Source organism: Pongo abelii, chromosome 9 (genome assembly GCF_028885655.2).
Source record: "Pongo abelii isolate AG06213 chromosome 9, NHGRI_mPonAbe1-v2.0_pri, whole genome shotgun sequence".
In the NCBI taxonomy this organism is placed as follows: domain Eukaryota; kingdom Metazoa; phylum Chordata; class Mammalia; order Primates; family Hominidae; genus Pongo; species Pongo abelii.
This window is the reverse complement of record NC_071994.2, coordinates 84,990,848-85,007,095: the sequence shown is the minus strand read 5'-3', so window position 1 is coordinate 85,007,095 and position 16,248 is coordinate 84,990,848. Positions and strand designations below refer to the sequence as shown.

General features: G+C 38.5%; 1 protein-coding gene across 6 annotated transcripts in view; it reads left to right on the top strand.

The window, feature by feature from the left end:
• Positions 1–13,783, top strand: part of PRCP (prolylcarboxypeptidase) — a 75,256-nt gene extending 61,473 nt beyond the window's left edge. For all 6 annotated transcript variants that reach the window (XM_009246881.4, XM_009246882.4, XM_024254461.3 and 3 more), the window contains 1 exon segment: positions 13,028–13,783. In XM_009246881.4, coding sequence (XP_009245156.2) covers positions 13,028–13,244 — 217 coding nt within the window. In that variant the 3' untranslated portion in view covers positions 13,245–13,783.
• Positions 13,784–16,248: the final 2,465 nt, after the last annotated feature.

Here is a 16,248-nt window from a genome sequence, read left to right as displayed (position 1 = left end):
AATTTTTTAAATATTAAAAAAACTCTCCAGCACAAAATAAAGCATCATCTGTTGTTCTTAATTTGTCTTATTATTGTTATGTTGTTGTTGATGGTAATAAAAAATTTTCAGTATTCAACACTTTTAAAGTGCCCACTTCATTCTGTTCCAAGTACTAAATGAGGCACTTTAAATAAATTACCTGGTTAAATCCTCACAACAACCCTGTGAAGTAGTTTTTATAGCCCCTTTTTTACTGTGAAGGAAACTGAAGGTCACTGTGTTCAATCACTTGCCAAAGCTCATCCAGCTTTGTTTTAGTTACTAAGTGATAAAGCCAGCTTTCTATCATGGCCTGACTACAAATCCCATGTTTGTTTTTTTACATTACACTGTTCCTTAAGAAGTCACATAGTTGCCACTAGTTCACATTAGAGTTAATTGAGCAGACTCTATGTGTATCTGACTGGGCCTTCAAAATTTCTGTGTTTTAAGTTGAACATTAGGTTGTCAGCTATTAAAATAGCAACGAATTAATCAAGAATTTCCCCAAGTCTATATAGAAATAGGAGATACCACTACATACCTGTTAACCAGAGCTATTTTTAAAATTGTAAATGTCATTCTTTTAGAAGTTCTTTTATTTGTTTTAGTTTTTATTTTTTGAAAAAAAAATCTGTTAAAACTTTATCTTGCATTTTACAGAAGTCTATGAATGATTTTTAAAAGGCACCTCCTTACCCCATATCGCATTTCTCTGACAGTTGTTAAAGCAGGCAATGGATATATCACCAGCTTGAGCATTGGCATCTTGCAAGGATTTCAGATCAACCAACTACTCACCAAAGAACTTGGCAGCTTTGTAATCTTGTTTTTAATACAATGGTAGATCCAATCTGATGGCAAACTTATCCAGCCAAATCTCCACAACACAATTTGCAAAATTAGTGATTAGCAAATTGGTTAGCTTTGGCATGGAGCTGTGCTTATTTGCCCCTGACAGCCTGGTGTTGATACTGGCAACAGAACATTGAGAAGGACAACTTTCACACTGTAAGAAATAGAGTTGGGTACCCTTCTGCAGGATTGTGTCTGCTAATTGGCATGTGTGACATCACCTTGACAATTCCTTGATGTATCAAGGGCTAGTTTCCTCCAGCCCTTTTATGAGGCACTACTCTGTTCATAAGGGTGGAGCCCCATAACTTAAATGACATATTCCTTGATATATCTCCTCAAGACATTTTCTATTTCTATTGGAATCTTCCTTTGATTACAAGTTGGTTATTACCATCTGTAGAACCACTTGTACCCAATTCAGCCAACAAAAATGCAAGGAGGCTGGGTGCAGTGGCTCACTCCTGTAATCCCAGCACTTTGGGAGGCCAAGGCAAACGGCTTGCTTGAGCCCAGGAGTTTGAGACCATTCTGGGCAACATGATGAAACCCCATCTCTACAAAATATACAAAAATTAGTTGGCATGGTGGCATGTGCCTGCAGTCTCAGCTACTCAGGAGGCTGAGGTGGCAGGACGGCTTGAGCCCAGGAGGTGGAGGTTATAGTGAGCTGAGATTGCACCACTACACTCTAGCCTGGGCAATAGAGCCAGATCTTGTCTCAAAAAACAAACAAACAAACAAAACCCCCCCCAAAACCATAAAAACAAAACAAAACAAAAAAAAAATGAAAAAAATGCAAGGAGACGTTTGGGCTGTTGATGTAATAGTTTACAGATATCCATAAAGTTGATGAAAGGAGTTTTCTTGGTTCCTACTTGGATGACCTGTGGAGGTTTCATGGTGAATTTCCTTTTCTTTCAAGCAACTATATCTGGATTCTTTCCTCTTATAGTGTTGAACACATGATCCAGTAGCTCCTCATATGTGCAGTCTCTTTCTGACCTACCTCGCAGGGCCTATCTGATTACTGAATGAGACAGCATCGTCTTTTTTGCTGTCTTCATCTTCTAGAGCTGTGTCTTTTTTTTTTTTTTTTTTTTTTTGAGATGGAGTCTCACTCTGTCACCCAGGCTGGAGTGCAGTAGCACAATCTCTGCTCACTGCAACCTCCGCCTTCCGGGTTCACGCCATTCTCCTGCCTCAGCCTCCCAAGAAGCTGGGACTACAGGCTCCCACCACCATGCCCTGCTAATTTTTTGTATTTTTAGTAGAGTTGGAGTTTCAACCATGTCAGCCAGGATGGTCTCAATTTCCTGACCTCGTGATCCACCTGACTCGGCCTCCCAAAATGCTGGGATTACAGGCATGAGCCACCACGCCCGGCTAGAGCTGTGTCTTTAGTATTCCATCCTCATCTGTGAACTTGACGTTCTTCTTTTTATTGCCAAGCATAATGTCAAGGTCCTCCTCTGGTTCATCTGGTTCTTGAACATCACTTTCAACCTTAAGATCCTTTACAACTTCTTCAGCTTTATCAGTATCAAATGTCTTTTTTTTCTCCTTTTTCTTCTGATTAAAGAAGTTCAAGTCATCTAGAACATCAGAAACGTCTTTTTTCCTACTGTCGTCTTCATCGGCTTCTACATCTTTGTCCTCAGCTGGTTCTGGTTCCACTTCTTGGGCTGGTTTTTCTCTGTTTGTGTATCCCCTTCCTCATCTAACATAAAGGGATTCTTCTTTTTCTTCTTGCTCATAGTAGGATCAAAAACTGTCTCATCCCCAGACATGGCTGTGGCTCAAGTGGGCTCAGCACATGGGAACTCGGACAGCCCAGCCCCAGGCCCCTGGCAGCATCGCTGCTCCTGCCAGCACCTCTCCAACCACTGTGCTCTACAAATTCTTTTAAATAAGAGTCAAATTTGGCCTTTGGTACATAGCCAAAAGCTTTTAGGGATGAGGAGAGCTGTTTGCCTGGAAGTTGACTCTGAGTTTAGGCTAGTGGCACTGCCCACTTTGCAAAAAAAGGCCTCTGACTTATTAGACTCATTCTATTTTCTTTTTTAATTTTTAATTTTAATTTTTAAATTCTGGGGTATATGTGTAGGATGTGCAGGTTTGTTACATAGGTAAACGTGTGCCATGGTGGTTTGCTGCACCTATCAACCCATCACCTAGATGTTAAATCCAGCACGCATTAGCTATTTTTCTTTTTCTTTTGAGATAGAGTTTTGCTCTTGTTGCCCAGGCTGGAGTGCAATGGCATGATCTTGGCTCACTGCAACCTCCACCTCCTGGATTCAAGCCATTCTCTTGCCTCAGCTTCCCAAGTAGCTGGGTCTGCAGCTCACCTGGCTAATTTTTGTATTTTTAGTAGAGATGGGGTTTCACCACGTTGGCCAGGCTGGTCCCAAACTCCTGACCTCAGGTGATCCACCTGCTTCAGCCTCCCAAAGTGCTGGGATTACAGGCATGAGCCACTGCGCCTGGCCTTAGCTGTTTTTCTTGATGCTCTCTTTCCCCCCACTCCACCCACTGACAGGCCCCAGTGTGTGTTGTTCCCCCTCCCTGTATCCATGTGTTCTCATTGTTCAGCTCCCACTTATAAATGAGAACATGCAGTGTTTGGTTTTCTGTTCCTGCATTAGTTTGCTGAGGATAATGGCTTCCAGCTCCATCCATGTCCCTACAAAGGACATGATCTCATTCCTTTTTATGGCTGCATAGTATTCCACCCAGCAGGATACCTGTCCCCAAATAAAAGGCAAGACACTTTAATGGAAAACTTAAAACTACTTTTTGTTTAATTTCCTTATGTTGTATTCCTTGTTCTCAACAGGATTCTTCAAAACTATACTCTTCAGCTCAGTCTTATAAAGTGACACTTAAGCAAATAAGTCTGCTTAGGATGTTTAAAGAAATTGTGCCAAATTTACGGTATTTGAAATAGGAAAACTTGAAAGAACTGAGAGAGTTGAAAAAGACCTAAATATAAGCCTTTGGGTTTGTCTTAGTCCACCAGCACTGCTATAGCAAAACACCTGAGACTGGGTAATATATAAACAGCACAAATGTATTGCTCACAGTTACGGAGGCTGGGAAGCCCAAGATGAGGATGCTGGCAGATTTGGTGTCTGGTGACGGCCCAGTCTCTGCTTTCAAGATGGCACCTTAAGGCAGCATCCTTACATGGCCGGAGGTGGAAGGGCAAGAAGGGACCTCAGCTAGTTTCCTCCAGTCCTTTTATAAGTATATTAGTTATCCATTTGCTTTTTTATGTTATCTTTCTCAGATTGTCAAAGTGATGATGATGATCATCATCATCATCACTGTCATCATCATCATTGGAGAAGGGGGCATATTTTGTGAGAAAAGTCAGTGGGTAGGAATTAGAGCTCCATGTAAGAAACTTTTAGCTCAGTGTAAGAAAGGACTTTCAAGAAGAGCTATACAAAGGTAGAATGAGCTGTCTTGAGTAAAATTACTTAAGCTTTTTTGATTCTCAGTTTTATCCTTTGTGAAGTGAGAATAATAATACCACTTACCCCATAAGGTTGTTGTGATGCATTAAAAGAGTTAGCCCATTAAAGTACTTGGCCCAGATCTGGCAAATATCTATTCCACAGATATGGCCACAGAACATAAAGGGAGTATATACCCAGGAATGGGATTGCTGGGTCAAATGGCTCTAGATCCTGGAGGAATTGCCACACTGTCTTCCACAATGGTTGAACTAATTTACACTCCCACCAACAATGTAAAAATGTTCCTATTTCCCCACACCCTCTCCAGTATCTGTTGTTTCCTGACTTTTTGATAATCGCCATTCTAACTGGCATGAAATGATCCCTGAATGTCCTTTCTCATCCTCTTTTTCCTTTTTTCCTTAAGATTCATACCTTCTCCAAGAAATATTCCATAAGGGAGGATAGTTTTCCACCTCCCCCTTACTTCTAGTAGCACCTGTAAATACCGCTTATCACTCCATGTGGTAGTTATCTGTTTGTGTTTCTATCTGTCCCATGAGATTGTGAATTTATCACTGGCAGGGACTTCATCTTAATCATCTCTGTATCTTTAGCATCTGCTACAGTGACTGGCACATAATGAATGCTCAATAAATGTGCCTGTTGTTGATAAGGATGATGAATGAAATACACAGCTCAGGAAGGCTTCAGAGGCATGTGAAAGTTTAAAGGCAAGACTGTGTAAAGATGCTGGTTTATCTTTTAGCAGTGGCAAGTCTACTTTTACAAAGAAATCTTTTTCTATAGTTTGGTAGGTATGAGAAATACAATGCAAAAATTAAGTAATTAAAAAATTCAAAATTCTCCTACTTTTCTGAAGAAAGAGCACTCCCAAAGTAAAAGAACAGCCATAGGTGTGTCTGTTCTGTGTACTTCATGACCACTAGCTATAAAACATTTCTGGTTGCTGAGTAAGAAGGTGTCCAAGCATAGACGTGGGCAAAGACTTCATGACTAAAACACCAAAAGCAATGGCAACAAAAGCCAAAATTGACAAATAGGATCTAATTAAACTAAAGACTTCTGCACAGCAAAATAAATTATCATCAGAGTGAACAGGCAACCTACAGAATAGGAGAAAATTTTTGCAATCTGTCCATCTAACAAAGGGCTAATATCTAGAATCTACAAGGAACTTAAACAAATGTACAAGAAAAAAACAAATAACCCCATCAGAAAGTGGGCAAAGGATATGAACAGACACTTCTCAAAAGAAGACATTTATGCGGCCAACAAACATATGAAAGAAAGCTCATTATCACTGATCATTAGAGAAATGCAACTCAAAACCACAATGAGATACCATTTCATGCCAGTTAGAATGGCGATTATTAAAAAGTCAGGAAACAACAGATACCAGAGAGGGTGGGGGGAAATAGGAACATTTTTACACTGTTGGTGGGAGTGTAAATTAGTTCAACCATTGTGGAAGACTGTGGCAATTCCTCCAGGATCTAGAGCCATTTGACCCAGCAATCCCATTCCTGGGTATATACTCAAAGGATTAAAAATCATTCTAAAAAGACACATGCACATGTATGTTTATTGCAGCACTATTCACAATAGCAAAGACTTGGAACTAACCCAAATGCCCATCAATGATTGACTGGATAAAGAAAATGTGACACATATACACCATGGAATACTATGCAGCCGTAAAAAGGATGAGTTCATGTCCTTTGCATGGCCAGGGATGAGCTGGAAACCATCATTCTCAGCAAACTAACACAGGAACAGAAAATCAAACGCCGTATGTTCTCACTCATAAGTGTGAGTTGAACAATGAGAACACATGGACTCAGAGAGGGGAACATAACACACCGGGGCCTGTCGGGGGGTGAGATTTGGGGAGGGATAGCATTAGGAGAAATACCTAATGTAGATGATGGGTTGATGGGTGCAGCAAACCACCATGACACGTGTATACCTATGTAACAAACTTGTGCATTCTGCACATGTATCTCAGAACTTAAAGTATAATTAAAAAAAAAGAAAGTGTCCAAGGAGCCCTGTGGAAGGTAACTTAATCTTTGTTTCCAGGCTTCTTTCCTTAGGCTGCCTCACATGAATCCAAGTGTGATTGCTTTTCTGGTTGGGAAGTTTAATCTTTAATTGTTGGATTGGAGATTTTTCAGTTAAGGCTTTGAAGTCAGGTAGACCTTGATGCCATTTTTCTTCTTCCCTGAATTAGCTGCATGGCCCTGGGCAAGTTGCCAATTCATATTAGTTAGGAATAATAATGAGTACCTAACAGGGTTATTTCAAGGAACAAATTATTGTGGAAGTAAGCAACAGAGATTTTGTCTGTTTTGTTCACTGTGAAGTCCCATGCCCAATCAGTGCCTGATATATAGTAGGCACTCGGTAAACATTTGTTTACCTGTTAATAGTCTTATTACAGCAATTCTGTTTTTATTCCACAATTGTTTTTTGGGGGGAGATTTATTTTCTTTCCCACCTTGTAGACATTATTTTACCAACAGTCATTCTCAGTTATTTTAGTATAAATCCAAAAGCGAGTCCCTGAGGAGCTGGTTAGTTTAACATCATTTCTCAGGCAAATTAATTGTTGCCAGTGACTAAGTGAAGCTCCCTGTTGGGGGAATTTTACCCAGGCATCTAGACCCTCTCATGAAAGCCAGTATTTTTTTTTTTTTTTTTGTAGATTTTCCAATGACTGGTTTAGCTTTCACATGTCTAGGACCAAGAAATTCAAGTCCATGTACGTCTTAGGTCTCTCAGCAACTCCAAACACTGTTGCTAAGCCACTAGGCTATTTCAGATGACCTTTTAAATCAAATGCAGTTTGCTTATTATGTGGCTGTTGGGATAGCTTCTTTGTTTTGCAAATAATGGAGAGTTTCCTATCTGGGTTGGGCTTGTCAATTTGGAATAATGATAAAGACTATTTGTTAATTTAAGAGAATCCAACTCCTTATGTAGTTTACTTTAGAAGTTTACCTGGTAGTTGAAAACTAAGGCTTCTATTTTACATGAGTGTTCCTTTTTGTTTTTAATAAAACCAAAAAAGTACACTTCTGGAGTGTAGTTGGTTTTTTTTGTTTTTTTTTGTTGTTGTTGTTTTTTTTTTGAGATGGAGTCTTGCTCTGTCACCCAGGCTGGATTGCAGTGGCATGATCTGGGCTCACTGCAACCTCTACCTCCCGGGTTCAAGCCATTCTCCTGCCTCAGCCTCCCAAGTAGCTGGGACTACATGCATGTCCCACCACGCCCGGCTAATTGTTGTATTTTTAGTAGAGGCAGGGTTTCACCATATTGGGCAGGCTGGTCTTGAACTCCTTATGTCAAGTGATCCATCCACCTCGGCCTCCCAAAGTGCTGGGATTACAGGTGTGAGCCACCGTGCCTGGCCAGGACAGGCAATTTTAGATTGTATTACAAACACACATATACTTAATGTACCTAAATGTTTTTTTCTCATATAATTTGTACATTTACATTTTCATGATTCATTTACCTCTTGGTGGTGGTAATACTTATTATGCTTACAGAGTATGGTAATAACTATAATGACATCACACATTTGTGTAGTATTTATAGTTTATTTATTTTCACATATATTATTTGACTTGGGCCTCACAGTAGTTCTCTGAAAGAAGGGTATTATCTTTCTTAAAAAACATTTTTTTTCTATAATCCAGTGAGAATTGAGGTTCCCAGGGGTCAGTAACTTACCCAAAGTCATGCAGCTAGTAAAAATGTACAACGTAGGTCTACTGAATTAATTCATTGTTCTTTCCACTATTAACACACAGCTGAAGGTCAGTCTCTTTATATTTGTATTAATCATTTATATCAACTTTTCTTTCCCTCATAAAAAGTACTGAAGTGATTTACAACGTTTATGAACTTGCATACGTGTATTTATAGCTGTCTATGATGGGCATCCAGTATGAGGCCACAGACAACTAGACACTTTTTAAGTTCATTCAGTAAATTTTTTGGGCCTCCTTTTGTAAGCCAGGTCTGCTTCTAGGAACTTGGAGATGTAGAAATAAACAATATGGACAAAAATCTCTGCTCTCGTGGAGTTCTAGTTTGAGAGATAGGAAATGAAACAAGATAGAACTTATAAATATGTTAGAAGGATATAAGTGACAAGGCAAAAAAAGTAAACCAGGGAAGGGGACTATAAAATGTCATAGGGAGGGAAAACAGTTGAAATTTTTTATTAGAGTGACCAGGGAAGACTTCATCAAGGGGTGACTTTTAAAAAATGATATAGAGGAAGTAAAGGAGCTAGCCATGAGGTTGGTGGTGTAAAAGGATTAACCAAAGGCAAAGGACTTGAAAGAGAAGTGTCCCCAGCATGTTCTTCTTCACATGGAGTAAAGTCAGTGTGGCTGGAGTGGAGTTAGTAAGTGAGAGAGTAATAGGAGGTGAAATCAGGGAGGGAGCAGAGGGCCCGAATCATGTAGAAACTTGTTGGTTCTAGTAAGGACTTAGGTTTTTACTGTGAATCAGATGGGAAAACTTGGAACATTTTGAGAAAAGGAATGACATTATCTGGTTCAGGTTTTAACAGGATCAAGTTGCCTGCTCTATTGATATTAAATTGTAGGGAGACAAGAGTAGAGGCAGGAAGATCAGTTAAAAGACTATTGTAGTAACAGGCTAGAGATAATGGTGACTTGGGTCAGGGTTGTACAGTGGAGGTAATACAAAATGGTCAGATTATGGATGTATTTGAAGATATAGATGACAGGATTTGTTGACAGATTGTGTGTTAAACAATGAGAAAATTAAAGAGTGAAACCAAAAAGATTAAAGATTGACATCAAACTTTTTGGCCTGAACAATGAAAAGGATAGACTTCCCATTGACAGAGAATGGAGAAGATGGCAGGAGGAGCCGGTTGGCATTTGGGGAGCATCAGGAACTGCCAAGTGTCTAATTTGACTTCCATGTAAAAATGTCAAGTACACCATTGAACTTCGGTTCTGAAGTTTAGAGGAACAATCCAGGCTACATACATTATTTGGTAGTCATCTGTATATAGGTTGTACTTATAGCTGAGAAGTTTTTTGATGATTTTGCAAATTATGGGAATTATTTTAATGTATTTGATAATGTGGGCTTGAAGATTTTTTATTTCAGGCTTTGTAAACAATACCAGCAAAACGCAGTTTGCATTAAACAAATATCAGGACACACATAAAATGTTCTATAAGTGATTTCAAGTGGTGGGTATAGATATGCCAAGAGGTACCATTCAAGGGGAAAGTGATCTAATACATGCCATGGGTGGAATACTCAGATCCAGGTATTTCAGTGACAGTTTTTTTCCTAAGGAATCTGTTTCCATGAGATTAGGTAGATGAGAGGCAGACCTGGGACTGGAACCAAAGTGTGTCTGATCCCAAAGCTTATGCTTTTCTTACTTTGCAGCACACAAGAGAGTGTAAGCTGTCAACTTCCAACAGCAGTCATGGTTCCGCTGAAATGCGGCATAGTGTAAAATTAAGCATTGGACTAGGGTTTTTAGAACTGTGTTTGAATCTCAGATTTGCCAAGTCAAATGATTTTGGCAAGTCTTTTAACCTCTTTGGGCATTAGTTTTCTCTTTTATAAAAGAATTGTAATTAAACCTACTTCATAGGGTTGTTACAATGAAAAAATGTGAAAGGCTTTGTAAACACGAATGCAGTCTATGCATACTGTGTTATACTAGGGAAAAATTTGATTTAAATAGCTTCAAGAATAAAATGCTTTGGAATAAATTTAACGAAAGAAGTGCAAGATATATACATTGGAAACAAAGACATTAAAAATTGCTTCCTTTAAATGGAAAGACATCTCATGTTTGTTTATTAGAAGAATTAATACTATTAAGATGACTATACTCCTCAAGTTGATCCACAGATTCAATGTGCTCTCTGTCAAATTTCCAGCTGGACTTTTTTTTAAAAAAATAGAAATTGACAAGCTGATCCTGAAATTCATATAGGAATATATGGGACCCAGAATAGCCAAAACAATCTTGAAAAGGAAGAACGAACTTGAAGAACTCACACTTCCTGATTTCAAACTTATTACAAAGCTACAGTCAATACAGTGTGATACTGGCATAAGGATAGACATATAGACAAGTGGAAGAGAATCGAATGTCCAGAAGTCAAACCTTATATGTATGGCGTATTGATTTTCAACAAAAGTGGCAAGACAATTCATTGAGAAAAGAATAGTTTTTTCAACAAATGATGCTGGGAAAACTGGAGATCCGCATGCAGAAGAATGAGGTTGGCTCCCTATTTTATACTATAACAAAAAAATCAACTCAGAATAGATCAAAGGCTTAAATATAAGAGTTAAAATGATAAATCTCATAGAGGAAAACATAGGAATAAATCTTCATGACCGTGGGTTAGACACCAGTTTCTTGGATACCATATCAAAAACACAAACAATGAGAAAAAATAGATAAATCGACTTCATGAAAATGAAAAACTTGCGCTGCAAATGATACTATCAAGAAAGTTAGAAGATAGTCTACGGAATGGGAGAAAATATTTGCAAGTCATATATTTGATAAGGGACTTGTATCTAGAATAGATAAGGCTTTGTAAACAATACCAGCAAAACGGAGTTTGCATTAAACAAATATAAGGACACACATAAAAATGTTCTATAAGTGATTTCAAGTGGTATGTGGGTAAAGATATGCCAAGAGTGCCATACAAGGGAAAGTGATCTAATGCTTGCAATGGGCTGAGTACTTAGATCCAGGTATTTCAGTGCCAGTTTTTTCCCTAAGGAATCTGTTTCCATGAGATTAGGTAGATGAGAGGCAGACCTGAGATTGGAACCAAAGTGTGTCTGATCCCAAAGCTCATGCTTTTCTTACTCTGCAACACACAAGTTAAGAGAGTGTGAGCTCTCACTCAAAAATAAAAAGATATGTAATCCTAGTTAAAAAATGAACGACGATATGACTAGGCATTTTCCCAAAGAAGATATAAAAATGGCCAATCAGCACATAAGATGTTTAAATACCATCAGTCTCTTGGGAAATGCAAATTAAAACCACAGTGAAATACCATTTAATACTTACTAGCCTAGGATGTCTAAAATAGACAGATAATAATAAGTGTTGAAGATGTAGAGAAAGTGGAACCCTCAAATGTTGCTACTGGGAATATAAAATGGTGTAGTCCCTTTGGAAAGTAGTCTGGTAGCTAATCAATAGATTGTTACTATATATTCTAGAAATTCCTAAGTATATGCCTAAGAGAAGTGAAATCATACATCCACACAAAAACTTGTATGTGAATGTTCAAAGGAGCAATACTCATTAGCCAAAAAGTGGAAACAATACAAATGTGCATCAAATGATGAAGAGATAAATCAAATATGATGTATCCATAAATGAAATATTATTTGGCAATAAAAAGGAACATGTACTGATTCATGCCACAACATGGGTGAAACTTGAAAACATTACGCCAGGCAAAAGAGACCAGTTGCAAAAGGCTGCCTGCTATTTAATTCCATTTGCATGAAATGTCCAGAATAGGCAAATCTATAGATTCAGAAAATAGATTCATGGTTTCCTGAGGCTGAGAGCAAGGCAGGAAGATGGGGAGTGACTGCTAATGAGTATGGATTTCTATTTGGGGTGATGAAAATGTTCTAAAACGGATTGTGGTGCTGGTTGCACAACTCTGAGTATACTAAAAACCATTGAATTATGTATTTTAAATGGACGAATTCTGTGGTAGATGAATTATATCTAAACAAAACTGTTCAGAAATATTATTAGGGATGCTGTCTGTGGTTGTATTGGATTTTTTACTCAGTGAAACTAGATACTCAGTTTCAGTGACTGATTCTCTGTACATTATTCTGAATTGTGTTGTGTGAACCAGCTGAGACTAATAACCTAGTAGCATTTCCTTAACTTTAAAGCTAATGTAAAATGAAGATTTTTGTGTAATGCCCAAATTTTCAGATTCCAGATCCTGGTGACATTTTTTAGATCTACCATCCTGTTTCCCAAAGTACTGTACTGTACTGGATAAAAAATGCAGCCTCTTCCTTTACTCCCTCCCTCCCTTTCTTCTTTCCTCCCTTTCTTCTTTCCTCTCTTTCTCCCTTCTTCCCTCCCTTGAGAAGACGGGGTTTCACCATGTTGCCCAGGCTTGTTTTGAACTCCTGGGCCCAAGCGATTCACCATCTTGGCCTCCCAAAGAGCAAAGATTACAGGCATGAGCCACTGCACCCGGCCTGTTATCTCCATTTTACAGATAAGGAAACTGAGTCAGGTAACTTGCATTATATAACTTTTGAATAATGAAATCAGGATTGAAATTCAGGTTTCTAAATTTCATATCCCAGTACAGTCTAGATTGATTTATGGGAACACCTCCTTCAATCATCTCTGGTTCTTTTTTTTTTTTTTTTTTTTTGCACCTGGTTGCAGGAATATTGCAAAACTCCAATATGAATCATCTCTCCATATAATAAATTAAATCCTCAGATCAAATCCCCCAGGTTACAAGTTTATAATTTTAGGTGTTAAACATATAATAGGTTTCTTCTAGCTTATCTGAGTGTCAATATGAAAAACTAACAACTTTATTTTTTCTTCTTTTTTTCACTTGCAGCAATGGTGAACTAGACCCCTGGTCAGGAGGTGGAGTAACTAAGGATATCACAGACACTCTGGTTGCAGTCACCATCTCAGAGGGGGCCCACCACTTAGATCTCCGCACCAAGAATGCCTTAGATCCTATGTCTGTGCTGTTAGCCCGCTCCTTGGAAGTTAGACATATGAAGAATTGGATCAGAGATTTCTATGACAGTGCAGGAAAGCAGCACTGAGAAACTTTTGATTGTTTTCAGTTTCTTCTTTTATGTTCACACCACCACATTCCCATTCACTTTGATTTTCTACATGTAATTACCTTCTTTTGTTTATCATTAGATTTGATGGGGCCGAGGTTGAGATAGAATAGAGGGTGATGACGGTAAGAGCAACTGTCCCATGAATGTGATTTTCTGGGTTCTCACTGTCTTTGCACCACGTCTAGGAAGAATCTTTGTGATAGCTCTCCCACACCATCAGTGGCCCTCATAACTGGAGTAGAGTTCCTGTTTGCTTTTCATAAGAGGTAGAGTCACTTTCTTTGTATCTCTGCAAGCAGAGATTTCTCTTTGGTTTTGAGGTTGAAGTGTCTTTGGCCCATTTGTAAGTCCCCATCCCTACCCTACACAAAGTAAAAGCAGAAGATAGATAAAAAATGATGTAATTGCAGCTGGTAGGATGTCTGGTGCCAATCCAGGAAGTGAGAGCCATTTCTTTTGTACTGGATTTAATGACTTTGAACTGTGCTGTAAATAAATAATACAGCTGGACCTTATACCTGTGTGTTGCTTCTGAAGTTCACTCTGACTCTGGCTGATGGGAATGCTGTGTGCACTGGGCTTAGCTGTTTTTGGAAAGTCCTTTAATTTTTTCTCTTCCACTTGGCAGCTTTTCTTAGTTCTGGGATGTTGGCCACTGTGGTACTGCCAGTAAGAAATCTGGCCTTTTTCTGCTCTATTTCTCTTTGTTTCTAAGGTCAGTTTTGTGGTAATTTGGTTGAATTCTGCCAGTTTAGGAAAATGACTCTGTTTTGTCTTTTTAAATCTGAGCAAGCTTTATGCTGTAATCACTAATTATATTTCAGTAAGAAGCCTTTAAAAATTGATGAATCAGCTATTCCAAAAGTAGAATATAGTAATATTCAGCTTTTAAATTTTTAAAATTTTATTTTCTGATAGTTGTTACTGCTGTCATTAAAACCAGAAGTGTTAGACACTAACAGGCAGGTGCACAAGAACTTTTCTGTATGACTTCCAAAAGACAAGCTGACTAATTCATGCAGGCAGCATATTTGACATTAATAAATGGCCAAGCCATTCCTATTTCCAAGGGGTTGGCTTCTTTCAAGCAGTTCTTACACTGAGACCTTTCTTCAGAAGAGCTTTTCTAGGATAACAAATAGGATCAAAACCTTTCAGGGACACAGAGAGACAGAGAGAGAGAGAGACTAACAGTTTCTACTCTGTTGAAAGATTTCTTCCTCCTTGTTTCTTTTCATTTTCTCTCAATAATTTTTTTTTTCTTCACCCTGCCTTGGGAACATTTTCTGCTTTTAAAAAACTGTACCTTGAGCTTGATCATTTTTAAGGCACTTTTTTTTTTTAAGGGCAGATATCGAGTTCATTCTTGGGATGGAAAGCTGAAATATTTCCTTTACTTTCCCTGGCATCTGGGAGATACAGGAAAATCTTTGTCTTATTTTGGGAGCCTTCAGTTCTCATTGTAATGAGTTATCTGTCAAAGCATTTGGTTACTATTTTTGTTTCAGCATCAGAGAACAATCTATTTGGGTGGGAATTTAAGGGCCAAAACAATACTAGTTTTTATTCTTTGTCAACTAAGAAATTATATAATGCAGGGTTTATGGGCTTAATAGAGGATATTCTTACAATTTATTTTACAATTTTAGGGTTTTTCCCTTGTGTAGAATCTTTAAAATACTTTGTCATTTTATTTGATATTGATTATTTGGATGAGTTACATTATTCTGAAGAAACAAACTGCAAAAAATAGATTTTTTTTTGGCAAGCATAATTGTATCCTATTACTGTATGCGTTTTAGGGATATAGATAGCAGCCTTAATTGAAGTGAGTATAATTATAATATGCTAAAGTTTAATTTTAACGTGAAAAAGAATTGGAGTGTCAGATAAGCCTTATTATTTAAAGCATCCCTCTAGTAAAACTGCACTTTTTACTGACAGGGAAAGAGAGACATGGAGACTTGAGTGCTTTCTATTTTTACTTTTTTCAGCTCCCAAGAGCTTAGAAAGAATTGAGTGCTTTTTATTTTCTGTTTTTGTTACTTTAACTGCCTGGAGTCAATGGGTAGAACTAAAGAAACTTAGGAGAACCTTCATAAGGAATCTGTAGCGCCAAGAGGTTATCCAGAGGAGCCAGTGTCTAAGCCAGCATAGTAGAGGGCGAAGGCCCCTGAGATATCCAGTTCAACTGCATCATTTTGTAAGGGATAGAATTGTAGCCTAGAGAGAAGGAACTTATCTAAGGCCTCACAGCTCCTTTTTGGCAAAACTGGGGCAGAACTGGGGCTCCTTTTTGGCAGATTTTGTTTGCTTCATTTTACTGGTACAGTTTTATTTTTGTTTGGATTCAAGCAACAAAAGCCCACAAAACCAGCTTAAGGAAAAGAAATTTTTTGAAACTGCAAGATCAGCTCCAGGACTTGGGTTACCAGGAACCATGGGGAACTAGAACTAGGGTCTGGAAAGTCGTTAAAAATCAGTACTGCTGTGTTCTGTTTCACTTTCAACAGAGGTGACCCATTGTCAGACTGTGGTTTGGATTTGTTCGTCAGATGTCTACAGTTCGATAGGCAGTCTAAAGCGTGCATCAGAATTACCCAAAAGGGCTTGTAAAAATGCTGATTGCTGAGCCCCATCCCAGAGTTTCTAACATGTCTTAGGGTGGATCTTGGGAAGCTGCATTTCTAACAAGTTCCCAGGTGATGCTGGAGCATCACACTTTGAGAGCCCCTAGTTGAAAGAATCTGGAATTTGAATTTGAATTCAGTTATCTTTCTTCTGTCATCCTGCCTGACTCATTTAAGTGTGGGAGCCCTGCCTAATGCATCTCTTCCCATGACTGCTTTATTCTCCCTCTACAGACCAGCTTACTTTTCTCTACTCGCACAAGGCCCATAATGACTTCTTAGAATGGTGTCCTCGACCCTCTGAGGGAGCAATACCTCACAAATACACAACTCTCAGGTGGTTAGGGAAG